At 42.4% G+C, this 13,156-nt stretch overlaps 2 protein-coding genes across 9 annotated transcripts in view; one reads left to right on the top strand and one right to left on the bottom strand.

Moving 5' to 3' along the window:
* Positions 1-13,156, bottom strand: part of MCPH1 (microcephalin 1) — a 273,487-nt gene that overhangs the window by 124,083 nt on the left and 136,248 nt on the right. Inside the window, exon 13 of one of the 7 annotated variants that reach the window (XM_086703094.1) lies at positions 1,619-11,430. The exons of the other annotated variants lie outside the window; for them this stretch is intronic. Coding sequence (XP_086559220.1) covers positions 11,401-11,430 — 30 coding nt within the window. The 3' untranslated portion in view covers positions 1,619-11,400. Of the gene's footprint in view, positions 1-1,618; positions 11,431-13,156 lie in introns of those variants that run through there. 7 annotated transcript variants of the gene reach the window in all.
* Positions 1-13,156, top strand: part of ANGPT2 (angiopoietin 2) — a 59,152-nt gene that overhangs the window by 42,360 nt on the left and 3,636 nt on the right. The window contains exons 5-8 of one of the 2 annotated variants that reach the window (XM_086703098.1): positions 505-632; positions 6,864-6,965; positions 7,525-7,691; positions 11,744-11,874. In XM_086703098.1, the coding sequence (XP_086559224.1) occupies positions 505-632; positions 6,864-6,965; positions 7,525-7,691; positions 11,744-11,874 (528 nt within the window). Of the gene's footprint in view, positions 1-501; positions 633-6,863; positions 6,966-7,524; positions 7,692-11,743; positions 11,875-13,156 lie in introns of both variants that reach the window. The other variant, XM_025933051.2, reaches the window with a different exon arrangement.

Raw genomic sequence — 13,156 nt, 5'->3', positions numbered from 1 at the left:
TTAGAGTAAGAATTTCAAAAACATAGATACATTAATGGTAGTCTTGAACACAAACTACTGTGGGTCAGGGGCTGAAAATCCAAAGAATACTTAATGTCTTTACCCAACAGTCTAAAGAAATATATCAAGACGTGGCCTCTGTATGGGATATGCCATGCAGCCACTGGAGAGGTACCACCGTTTTTAGGTACGTTCTTTTTTTACTCTTTTGCAGTAACTTTATGTGATTCTAGTCAAGATGGAAGTTTTTTTTTTTAAAGTAATTGTTTATTACATTTAATTGCAAAATAGTTGCATTACATGTAGTTGATTAATAAAAAAAGAAGTATGGCTTACTGGAGTAATTTTTTTTGGAAAGGAGAAGAGCTGGTGTGTCCCTTTTGCTTATTATAAGAATTCCAACGTAATAAAACTTACCACTGAGTGCATCTCAAAATAATAAACTTTTATCTTTTCATGAACTCCCTTTAAATGCTTTCCTATTTTTTTTTTTTTTTAAAGCAGCGAAGAACTCCTTCAGTGCTAAGGAAGAAGCAGTCGTTTTCAGAGACTGTGCAGAAGCATTCAAGTCAGGGAGGACAGCGAACGGCATCTATACGCTGGTGTTCCCAAACTCCACAGAGGAGATAAAGGTATGGGGACAGGGTCCTGTTTTCAACTACCTGGCCGGAAACAGGCTTCCTGGAGGCCGAGGAAGTACATAACACAGTTCACGTGCTCAGACCCTTCCCTGCTTCACGCACAGCCAAGCCACAAACACAGAGCGTCTACCTCACAACAGGTACTTGCCGAGGGCTCCAAGTGCAGTCACTGTGCACAGATGCTGACCGTACGCATCAGTGATGCAAAAATTTCTATCTCATAATGTAGGAGACAGATCTCTCTCTCCTATTCTCGTCGCGTTTAACTTAATCATCGCACCGCGAGTTGTTTTCCTTAAAGCGTCAGACTGGTTTCACTCATTTTAAAGAAAATGTCTTCTAAATACTAGAGTTTACATAAGCAAATAGTTTGTCTTTCACGGGCTATTTCAAGTAGCAATGGTATTCCATCAGAGAAAGAAAAAAAAGGCTCACGTAGGTCACAACTAAAACCACCACAAGAGCTTTGCTTTGACACAACCACGGTACCCTGGTTTGCAGAAGGGATTTATAGACATCTCACACTCCAGCGTAGAGCATATAGGAAGACCTATATTCGGTAGTAGAGGCTTAAATAAAATGAATAGTCATTGCTGCTTTGTCAAAGACATCCTGAAGTGAAACTGCCTTATCTTCTTCCCAACTGCGAGTGTGTGACTCAATATAGTGACACAAATACAGTGTGGGCTATTCCCTCGATTCATCCCAGGGTGCTAGCAGATCCTGCCCCGCCCCCCACCCCAAATGATTCTGTGCCATCAGTACAAACACCGTTACACTGTCAGAGGCCGAAAACATCTTAGTGTCTTTACAGAAACAGTTCCAGCCTGGCGGACTCACTGTAAGGGTCTCAGGGACACCCAGGAGTCTGTAGTCCACACCATGCGGATTGCTATCCACGTGGGTGGGCTATCCTTACCCCATCTAATGGAGGCTGGAAGACTTAAAACATACCACCAAAGAGAGAGGCTCATTTTCTTCTCAAGTATTTGGACTTTATTTCAAGGCATAAGCTCAATTACTTTGTAGAAAGTGAACCAACAGCCAGAACCTTTCAGCAGGAGAAGTTAGGATATAGCTGGATTCAATTATTCTTAGTCCTTTTGGATTACTCAGGGAGCATGATTCCTGAAGTTGCTTTGGGAGACACCGAGCTTCAGGTAAGGAAAAAAAAAAAAAAATCACATTCCCAAGGAACATTTCAATGTGGCTTCTCCTAGAGGTTTGATAAGTTAAAACAATATTACATGAGATTCGGCGTGAAGTCTTTTATAATGATTAGACAGCTGTATATATTAAATGATTATAAATATGCTTGCATCTAATTCGAACGGCTAGATGTGGAACCAATGTAAACACTTCTTCTTTTTTTTTTTTTTTTACAATCTTTTAATGTTTATTTTTGAGAGAGAGGCAGAGACATACCACGAGAGGGGAAGGGGCAGAGAGAGGGAGACAGAATCCGAAGCAGGCTCCAGGCTCTAAACTGTCAGCACAGAGCCTGACGCGGAGCTCAAAATCACCGTCTGTGAGATTATGACCTGAGTGAAGTCGGTCGCCCAACCGACTGAGCCACCCAGGCGCCCTTATGAACAAACCAATGTAAACACTTCTAGAGAAGGCCATCGATACTGTATCACAATGGAAATTTTAGAGGCTCCTGGAAGTGTTACCTCTTTGAACTCAGTATTATCCTCAGTATTTAAAATGCAAGTAAAGAAAAACACTTTCAAAATTTAAGCATTAAGGGTTTAAAGACAGAGAATTTGAAGCACGAACACATACTTTGATTATGAATTTAAAAGATAAATATTGTGCTATTCAAGATAATACTTTCCAAAGAAAATCTTTCTAATTCACTCGTGCTGCTTTAAATCAACCTTGGAAATCAGTTAATGTCCCCAATGCCCTAGAAGCAGCGCATTAGCGAGGAGAAAAACAAAACATAAATGGTCTGTTGCAGATGAGAAAGTAACGAACAGATTCTGTGCTATGGCTCTCGATCCCCTTTGCAATGTGGTTTTCATAAGTTTTTGGGAACTACTGTCTGTCACCAGATGTTGGTCTCTTCTTGGCCTAGAGCAAATGGGGACAGGAGTGGCAATGGGAGGGGGAACGAGGATATCAGTGCAAGGCAGACGCTTTGCAAATCCAGAGGGCAATCGCCCACTACACGGCCCCAACCTACTGCTCTGAAAAGGTTTTCCTGACTCAGTGCCATGTTCCCGCCCCACGGCGCTCAATCAACCCCACCTCCTAACTGGAGGGATCTATGGCAAGATGAAGATATATAGTACTGTGGGGTGGGGGCGGGAGTATGTGACATGAGCCTCAGGTCATGGTTGGAAACATTAGGATTTATACTTCTTTTAAACATTTGCAGTAAAAACAACTCATTTACACAGCAGGGAACAGTAATCTTACAAAACCTCAATTTTCACATCTGTAAAATAAATGCTCCGGATTAAGTTACTTGTAGATTCCCTTTCAGACTTAAGCCTCCGTAATTCACAACCTGATCCAGGGAGAGAGGGTCTGAGAGACTGGAGTTTAAATTCTGGCTCTGCCAATTTGCGCCTCTGAACAAGTCGTTTACCCTGGGTGAGGTCTCAGTTTCCCAATCTGTAACATCATGAAGTAACCTCAGTCTTCTAGAGCTGTTCCGAGATGACGATGGAGATCCGACACTTAGGACAGGGCTTGGTACTTAACCATCAGTTCGATAAACAGGAACCGTTTACCATTCGGACTGCCCCCAAAGATGCCGGGATAATTTCTCTGCATGACAGGGTAGTCATTTTTGCCCTGTTTCTTCTAGTTCAGGAAAAGAACGTTCAGCAGATCTCTGGGCTGACCTTTTCCAAAAGGGCCCAAGTATTTCAACTTTATTTTTGAAAAACCCATTAGGTTTCTGCAAACAATAAAAACTGCACCAGAGGGATTTGAATATGCTCTTGCTGGTCAGACACCTAATAACTGCCCTCCCTAAATTTCACAGGGTACCTGTCCCCTAGTGCTTATCTGTGGGTTTGCGGCTTTATCAGTCATTCACCATGGCCTCAGAGCCGAAGCATGGCATTTAAATCAAGCATTATTTGTTGAAAGACTTTGAAGCAAGATGTCAGGTCCCTGAACCATGTAGTCGTGTGCTAACCAAAAGTATTAACCGCCCTCAGGTTTGTTGTAGCTGGAGTGGTAAGGTCTTGGGCATTGTCCGAAGACTTCTGCTTTCCTGATCCTGAGATAATCTACCTCGTCCTTTTCACTCCGTGCTCTCTGGCTATGTGGACGACTCTCTTTGAACATGATCTTCCCCTGAAAGTTTCACAACTCAATTCACCACGACACTTCAGCTTCTATGAACTCTCTGTTGTTTTTTCTTTTTAAGTGGGACAAGAAAACATTGAGGAAATGTTCTCATCATCTCATCACTGTCCGTGGTGGAGTTAGAGATTAGTAAGGCCCCACACATTTCCACACGGGCAGTGACTCTCAGCCAATCTGGACTCTGATTTTCATACAAAACTGAACTCTGATTTTAAGTATCATTGACTTCATCATAATGGTGATTTTTACAGCAAAGAATCAAACATTCTTGGAGTAAGGACAGGCTTGCCCCAATCCATATCTGGTCTTTCCACCCACCAGCATGCTATTTAGGATACAGAGGAAGTGGACTTCTCTGTACACATATGACTCCTCAAACCAATATTCAGCTAGTTTACTATACTGATTTTCTTAGAAGACACTGAGAAAACTAAGCAGTACGGACCACTGGGTGGACTACGGGCAAATAAGAGGCAGCATTATTCATGAACTGAGATCAGCTTGGAGCTGTGTTGAGGGACTTCTGGTCTCTTAACAAAAGGGTCAAGTTACTCTGTTTTGGGCTGCATGGTATGGTAGAAAAAGCAGTACAGAATGAAAAATCTGAGAGACCTTATTCAAGTCCTATATCTTGCACTTCCGGTCAAGTTAATCTCACTTTATCCATTGTTTTCTCCTTTCAAAAGAGCAGCATTACAGCATCACAGCAAAGTTGCTTCAGGGTTGCTGATAACCTATGCCAAGTACCAAGTGTGGTACTTGGAACAGAGTAGTATTGAGCAATGATCACAAGATAATTAACAATAGTAATACACCAATACAGGGAGACAATAAGGGGTTACCTTAAGCAGGTCAGTTTTATCTATCTGGTTAATTAAAAATGGGAAAATCATTTTATTCTTAAGAAATGTAGTTTTCTTTACTGGAGCATATGTTTCCAAACATAGGATCATCAGGGAAAGCTATATGGGCCAACGGGCCCTTGGAGACACAGAGAGAAGTGTGCTGGAGAACAGGGAGCTGGGTCCCCAGGGCAGCTGTCTATATCGTTAGCAATGAGGTGTCAGGCAAGCCGCTTAAAATGAAAGAGGGGGTCTATGCTTTTTCTTGGTTCTCCTTCATCCCCCATTCTTTACAATTTTAACTCACAAATGCAGAATAGTTTACATTTAGACCTACTCTGCCAAAATTATCTCTACCATTTCCCCAAAACACAAAGGAAAACAACAGGGTAGGACTATTTCTCATTGGCTTTGAACATTAACTTTCATATTTACTACCTTGTATGTTGTAGGAAAATTTATCATAACCTTCTGGGAAAATTTTTCGTTCTACTATAATCTCATTATTTAAAACTATTTATGTAATCTTATTTTCAGGGGTTTTCAATTTCATAATAAAACTCCAGCTGAGTGGAAACTGAGCACGCATGGTCCTAGCCCAAGAAGGAATTCTGTGTTCTGAGCAAAGTTTAAACCCACCAAGCCAGTTTAAAAGCAAAAATAAAAATAGCTAGGAAGTGAAATACCACGGGCAGTGAGCAAAGTACAAAGAGGCTTGAAGTCCTGATCTGTGGGTCAAAGCTCCCAGCAGATTCTCAGGTCCCATACACCAAGCTGGGTGCACAGAGCCTCAGATCTCTCATACTGAGGGGTGAACAGACTCTTATCCCATGTGGAAGAAGCCTTCTAGCCCCACAACGTAATATAACAGGGGTCTCAGAAAACCTACAGTGCAAAAACACCCCTTCTACACAACTCTCTGCAAAGCTGATAGGGACTGGCAACTACCATAAAACTTCCTGGGGTTGCAAACACCAGTTAGTAGATTTCTATAGGTTGGAGATGAGGTTTGGGGCCAAAATGCCAAGATGTCCCATTCACAATAAATCTCTAAGAAACAGCGATCTTTGGGTCAGCTGTTGGGGGTGGGTCTTTAGCCTAGAACAGAGGAAAGTCATACTGTCATCAGCACTGAAATCTTGTTCTACTACTGTTTACCTGCCATCAACATTTTCAATTCCTGGTTCTTAACATACAATAAAACCTTGGATTGCAAGTAACCTGTTCTGGGAGTGATCCACAAGAGAAGCAAGCATTTCTAGTAAATTTTAACTTGATAAGGGAGCAATGTCTTGCAATACGAGTAGTATGTGAGGGGTGCCTGGGTGGCTCAGTTGGTTAAGCTTCCAACTTCGACTCAATTCAGGATCTCATGGTTCAGGAGTTTGAGCCCTGTGTGGACCTCTGTACTGAGAGCTGGAGCCTGGAGCCTGCTTCAGATTCTGTGTCTCCCTGTCTCTCTACTTCCCCCCACCCCCCACAACCACCCCGTGCCATTTGTGCTCTGTCTCTCTCTGTCAAAAATGAACATTTAAAAAATGCAAACAAACAAACAAAAAGAGTATGTGACACCAAACATCACATGATCACAACTGAGCCAATGGTTCTTGAAATTCGCTTTGATATACAAGTGCTGTGCATTACAAGCATGTTTCTGGAACAAGTTATGCTCATAAGCCAAGGTTTTACTGTATTTAAAACCAGGGCGCCTGGGTGGCTCAGTCGGTTGAGTGTCCGACTGCAGCTCAGGTCATGAGCTCACGGTGTGTGGGTTCGAGCTCTTCGTCAGGCTCTGTGCTGACACCACTTCGGATCCTCGGTCTCCCTCTCTCTCTGCCCCTTCCCCATTTGTGCGTTCTCTCTCTTTCTCTCTTAAAACTAAATAAACATTTAATGTATTCAGAATGATCTGCTTCTTGGAAGGCCATAAAGATTGACCCCATGGCACAAGTCACATGATAGGTATCTCCATCTGTCCTGTTTCCGTGAGTTCCAATGAAGACCTGACTCACTGATGTTTCCCACACAATGACTGTGCACTTCCCATTGGCAGGCATACTGCGACATGGAGACGGCTGGAGGTGGGTGGACCATCATTCAGCGGCGGGAAGATGGCAGTGTTGACTTCCAGAGGACTTGGAACGAATATAAAGTGGTATGAATACTCTTCAACCCATCTGAACACAATTTTCTTTGTGAAAACTGATTTTCAAGATCTGCAGAGCCTTCACCACAAATCCAAAACTAACCAATGACTGCTGACAATTTTTGTTATCAAAGGGTTCCCTTTAGCTGATGCTTCAGTCTCTCCAGTAACGAATGAGACTGTCAGTGTAGTATAAACTAGAGATCAAAACAAAGGCATGCAAGTGAGAGGCTTATTTTTAATGGCAGGCTCGGTGTTTTTCGGTAACCCAACTGTTTTCAAAACTGCACGTCAATAACCTGAGCGGTTTATGCTCATGTTTCTCCTGGTGATTCCCCAAGTAGTTCTAATTACTCTAATACTAATTTCCTTCCAGTAGCAGCTTGGTTTCTTAAAGCAGACCTTTTAAAAATCTACTTTCTTATCTGGAAGACCCCCAAATTTTCAGAATACAGGAAAGAATTTCTGCTATCTGACAGTCACCCCAGGTTAAACTGATAGGCTACTGATTTCAAATACATGAATTAAAAATAAATGAGGTGACTGAATTTTACAACTTGGATTACAGGGATTTGGGAACCCTTCCGGTGAACACTGGCTGGGAAATGAGTTTGTTTTCCAAGTGACCAATCAACAGCCCTACGTGCTTAAAATACACCTTAAAGACTGGGAAGGGAATGAAGCGTACTCACTGTATGAACATTTCTCTCTCTCCAGTGAAGAATTCAATTACAGGTGAGTTATATGTAACTGAAAGACATTAATGGATTTGCTGTGCGACTATTCCAGGAAGGGAGAGCCCGACTGCATTAAGCAGGATCTGAAGTACTCGGAGGATACCTTAATGGAAAAACCTCTCATTTCTTAGAGTTCTATGCTGCTTTTCCGTAACTATCTCTAGTTTTAAAATTCCAACTTAGGTTTTAACAACATGAGGGACGCTTCATTTGTTTTGTTGTATTTGCTGCGTATCCTCAAGGAGTAGATGAACCCTGCCTGGCAGCTGACAGGCATTGTTCAACAAATATTTGTAGACTATGTGGATGTTGCATCTGTATCATAAAATGCCATGCCAAGATCATGACACATGTACACCTAGGACTATGTTGTTTTCTTCTGAAAAGGTTTGAACAGTTCAATCTATCTTTCTGCAGCTTGAACGCCCTCAATTCTAACGTTCCATCCCCAAGTCAGGATGAGTTACCAAGTTTAAAAAGTGGCAGAATGAGGTGGGAGGCTTAGTCATGCAAACTCCTTTACTCTCTGCTAGAGAAACAACAGTTGATTCACAGCACTCTCTTAGTATTTGCCTTGCCCCACGCATTTGGCGGCACTAATCTAGAATGTTCCAAGAAAAGCACGGGCATCCTTGACTCAGAATGTAGTTTCTGGCTCTCAAACGCCGTGAGCGTGGAAGCGGAGAACAGCGAAGGCACCGAGAGACCAGTGCCTGGAGAGCTGCTATTAGGGCAGATACCGGGAAGGCGCGTTTGCCGTCAGGGAAGGAGGTACCTAGAAACGCACGTGCAAGGCCAGACAGAGAATAGGGAGGTCGCGTGCCAGGTGGCTCCGCGGGAATTGGCCTCAGGAGGCACAGCAGAACTGTCCAGTCACCGACACAGCCCTGGAGGGCTCTGAAAGGCGTAAGCACACGTCACGAAAATACGTACACTGAGGTCAGAAATCAAGTTCGATGGGAACGCCACGGAAAACAGTGGTCTACAGTCCCAACTGAATCTCACTGACACCCAACTCAGACCCTCTGCCCAATAGAAAATCTGAGATCTGAACAGCTTGGAAAATAAACACGATCTCAAAGTCCTGGAGCTGGCTTCCCAGGGGAGGGTCACAGTGAACAGCAGAGAAATAAAAATAGGCTGAGCAGCTTGCCTGAACAACTACCTGAGGACCACATAATGTCCAGTATGTGCTGCTTTATAAGCAGGGGTCAAAATTCTGAAAACTCTGAACGCAGCTAACGTGCGGCTAGCACTGACATGACTTTTAGAAAGTCAGTGAAACAGGGCCCAGCAAGTCTCCTTAGAGACAGATCAGGGCTCTCCTGGAGGAGCAATGACTCAGATGGATGAAAAGATAGGTGTTTGGGCCTCACTGCAGCTCTAAGTCGACTCCAAAGAGATCAAAACGTCAATGAATTTTTAGACACGAGTGGTTGGTCATTGTTTTACGTCCAAGCTAAATATTTTCTCAACTGGCAACAGTTAGGAATCTACAACAGAGGAATTAAAAAAAAAAAAAAAAAAAGAAAAAAAAAAGAAAGAACCACAAAAAATTAAGGATTAGACTGTTTATCTAAGGAGATTTTACAAAATGGGTCATTACCCTTGTATGCTGACATTATAAAGATATTTTAAACTGAGATGGTTCTTAACAGATATTTCCTTTAGAAATGCGATCAATTTTTGGATATGCCATTTAAAAGAGCACACGTTCACTTAAAGCTCAGTTTAATTCACTTGGCTATACTACAGCCACAGAGGTGTTTTTTTTTTTCCCCCTCAAGAAGTGTTCTCCAAAGGTTGGTAAACCGAAAAATAAATGTTCTAAGGAAGGGCAAAATGCATCAATAGAATATTTTTTGTTACTGAAGCTAAAAACTATTTGTATATTAAATGTTAAAGACTGGTCACTTTTCACAAACATTCTGGCAGCTCCATACAGTGAGATGTCATTATCAAATGCTGGCACTGTTTTGTTTTCTTTGTTTTCTTCACTCCACTGTTCTATAAAATCAACTGATACCAATTTAAAGCAGTTTTAACAATGTGGTCATTCTTAATAACCAAAATTTAAAAGAAAGCAACTATAAAGCAAGGGCCCATACAACAGAAGGATCTAATATGATAGCAACCTTCCTCACAAAGACAAATAAAAAACAGTATTCTCACAGATTCTGCTCACCTTTGGGGAAATTTCATGAGTCCCGTAAGAACCAATGTTGCTCAAAGGAGATAAGAGACTGGAAAGGAGTAAGGGCAAGCATAATGGTTTATCTCAACCCTATCTATGATTAATGAGAAGGGCCTGCAAAGAAATTAAAGTGTTTCAGAAACCCACAAATGAGTACGACATACATGAACGCTTCGCAGCAGGTAATCAGAGGCTGCGTTAGGGGCCGGGGTCATTTTTGAAACACGAGGATAGCACTGAAATTCAGAAATTCAGCCAATGCCTTGGGAGGTGGGGGGTTCTAGGGCTGCAATACGAAAAACGATTTTAAATCTAAGTCATTAACACAGAAGTGACTTAGAACCAACATTTTATGGAACTCTGTTTAGCGTGCTCCATACCCCCATCTTTTCAGAACTATTCCTCAATAAACTAACATCCCTGGTAAGGTTCTATCAGGGCCGAAGCATAACAGAGGATTTTGATGCGTCTAGTGCAGATTGTAGCTCCACCATGCTCCTATCTCTGAGCCTCAACAATTTTATATGTAAATTTTTTTAATGTTGATTTATTTTGGGAGGGAGAGAGAGTGAGCGGGGGAGGACCAGGGAGAGAGAGGATCCAAAGCAGCTCCGTGCTGACAGCTGAGAGCCCGAGGTGAGCGGCTCACCTCACAAACCGTGAGACTACAACCTGAGCGGAAGTCAGTCGCTTAACCTACTGAACCACCCAGGTGCTTCAACAATTATGTATGTAAAAACAGGGGAAATGCCTGCCTCTCGGGGCTGGTGCATGCATTCCATGCACAAACCCGTGAAAGTGCCTGGCACAGGCTGGTTAGAGACGGTCCCTGGTGAGCCTTCCCTTTCTTTTCTACCCTCTGTTCCAACATGAATTCTTGGAAATTACATTCCTTTCAAGGTAGTGGTTAGCAAAAGATGAGCATCATTTTGGAGACTTAAAATATGGTTCTCCCTCAAGACATTGAAGGGGTTTTGTTTTGTAGCATCCCCGGTCAGGAAGACTCCATACCCCAGGCTCCCCCACGGCCCTACTCCACGTACCAGTACAGGCACGTCACATTCCGCACAGCCACACAACAGCACGTGAAACCCTGCTCTGAGCTGTACTGTGCCCACCTGCCAATGGGCTTTCTTGAAGCAGTGTTCACATACTTTGTCTTTCCCTTCTGTCTCCTCCTTGGCACACAGACCACTGATGCAAGCCTGGTTTGGGCAATCTTCTACAAGGATGGGCTATTTTCTAGTGTCTGACTTAATACTATGCTTATTCCTTTCTCAGTATCTAGCAGGTTTATTACAATATTATATGGAAATGAGGCGAAGCAGCCATAAGGATGTATTTTCTACACAGCGCTGTAGATTTCTACTCCAGATTCAGTGATCCTTCCTTGCCCACTGCCCTTCCCACCCCCACCACCCCACTGAAAATAACGACGCTTGAAGTTGTCTGTTCATCTTGGGGCTCTCATTTCTGTACGGATGATGCCTGGAGACTTGGAAAGAGGACCCTTTCACGTTGTATTTCCCCCTCTTCTGTTTATCTGAAAGCAGCAGGAAAATAAATGAAAGGGCCCTGAAGCCCCTGTTGATGCTTGTGCAAGTGATATGAGCTGAAGGTTTCATGAAAACATTCCTCACTGCCTAAGGATTTGATGATAAGTTGGTTCCTGTTTATACCAGCGCAAAAATATTTTGTCCAGAGTATGCATTTGCACACTAACCAGTACAGAACGCATTTCTGCAGAATGGAATTCTTCATTATAAAAAATTTTCCACTACGGTAAATCAACAGCCCAAGCCAATTATGTTCTTTTCTTTTCTTTTTTTTTTTTTTTTTCCTTTGCATGCTTGCAGGATTCACCTTCAAGGACTTACAGGGACAGCCGGCAAAATAAGCAGCATCAGCCAACCAGGAAATGATTTTAGCACAAAGGATGCAGACAACGACAAATGTATTTGCAAATGTTCACAAATGCTCACAGGAGGTGGGATGGCTTTTCTCTCTTCCTATTTGTTTTGGCAAGGAAGAATTTCATAAGAGTGAGAGGCTGGCTATTTGGACTTCAACCTGTGATTGGTGACAATGGCCACATTTCATAAACAGACTTAACTTGCTAGATGTAGGGAGATTTGTTTTTCACTTTTGCAGACTGTTGAGTCTTAAGCAAGAATGTGATGTTGCGCGAAAACTGTCAGCAGGCCAACTGAGTGTCTCTTCGGGACCTCACTCTGGCACTGAGAGGGGACATCTGATACTCAGCAAGCTCTCTTGAGTTTGTGCTCGTTGAGTAGCAGATGTCAGAGCCATGGTTCAATTTCATATTGCTTTATTAAAAAGGATAAAAATTCGGGGTGGCTCAGTCGGTGAAGGGTTCGGCTCTTGGTTTCAGCTCAGGTCATGATCTCATGGTTCAGGAGTTCAAGCCCCACATCAGGCTCTTGGTGCTGACAGTGCAGAGCCTGCTTGGGATTCTCTCTCTCTCTCTCTCTCTCTCTCTCTTTCTCTCTCTCTTCCTTTCCACCTCTTTCTGCACCTCCCCTTTCTCTCTCTCTCAAAAATAAATAAAAACTTAAAGGTTAAAAATTCAAAACGGCAAGCAAGACAGTGACAAAGATTCATTAACATAGAAATGTCTCCTATTAATAATTTATTGGTCAAACGTGGAATTTTCGGTTATCTTTTTTTTTTTTAAGATTTCATTAATATACAGCATACTTACAAACACAAAGAAACTAATCAACCTTTTTTTGTGCACCAAATTACAATGAATGATTGTCCATTTTACATTAAGGTGTGTATTCTCATGCTCTTCTTGCTGGCTACCTTTCTCATTAGACGGCTTCAAAAAAAATTTCATGGGTTCAAGCCCCACATATGGCTCTATGTCTATACTGATAGTGCAGAGGCTGCTTGGGATTCTTCCCCCCCCCCCCCCGCCCCTCCCCTGCTGGCTCTGTCTCTCTCTCTCTCTCTCTCTCTCTCTCTATGTCTCTCTCTCAAAATAAACTTAAAAAAACCTTTTTTTAAATGGAAACCACACCCAGATTAGTAGTCAGAAACATAAGAGTTCAATGACAAGAAATCAACTGCTAGAAGATGCACTCTTCCAATTTCTAAAAGTTTAAAAATTGAATGAACACAACCAGTTATGACCAAGACAAGATGAAAGTTTGACGTGTTAGTTCTTAAAAATACTGAGAGATTTAAATTTTTTTGTAATGTTTATTTCTGAGAGAGAGAGAGAGAGAGAGAGAGGGAGAGGGAGG

This window comes from Puma concolor, chromosome B1 (assembly GCF_028749965.1).
Source record: "Puma concolor isolate L17-30 chromosome B1, mPumCon1.1.hap2, whole genome shotgun sequence".
Taxonomy (NCBI): domain Eukaryota; kingdom Metazoa; phylum Chordata; class Mammalia; order Carnivora; family Felidae; genus Puma; species Puma concolor.
The sequence above is the reverse complement of the archived record's forward strand: the minus strand, read 5'-3'. Positions and strand labels throughout refer to the sequence as shown.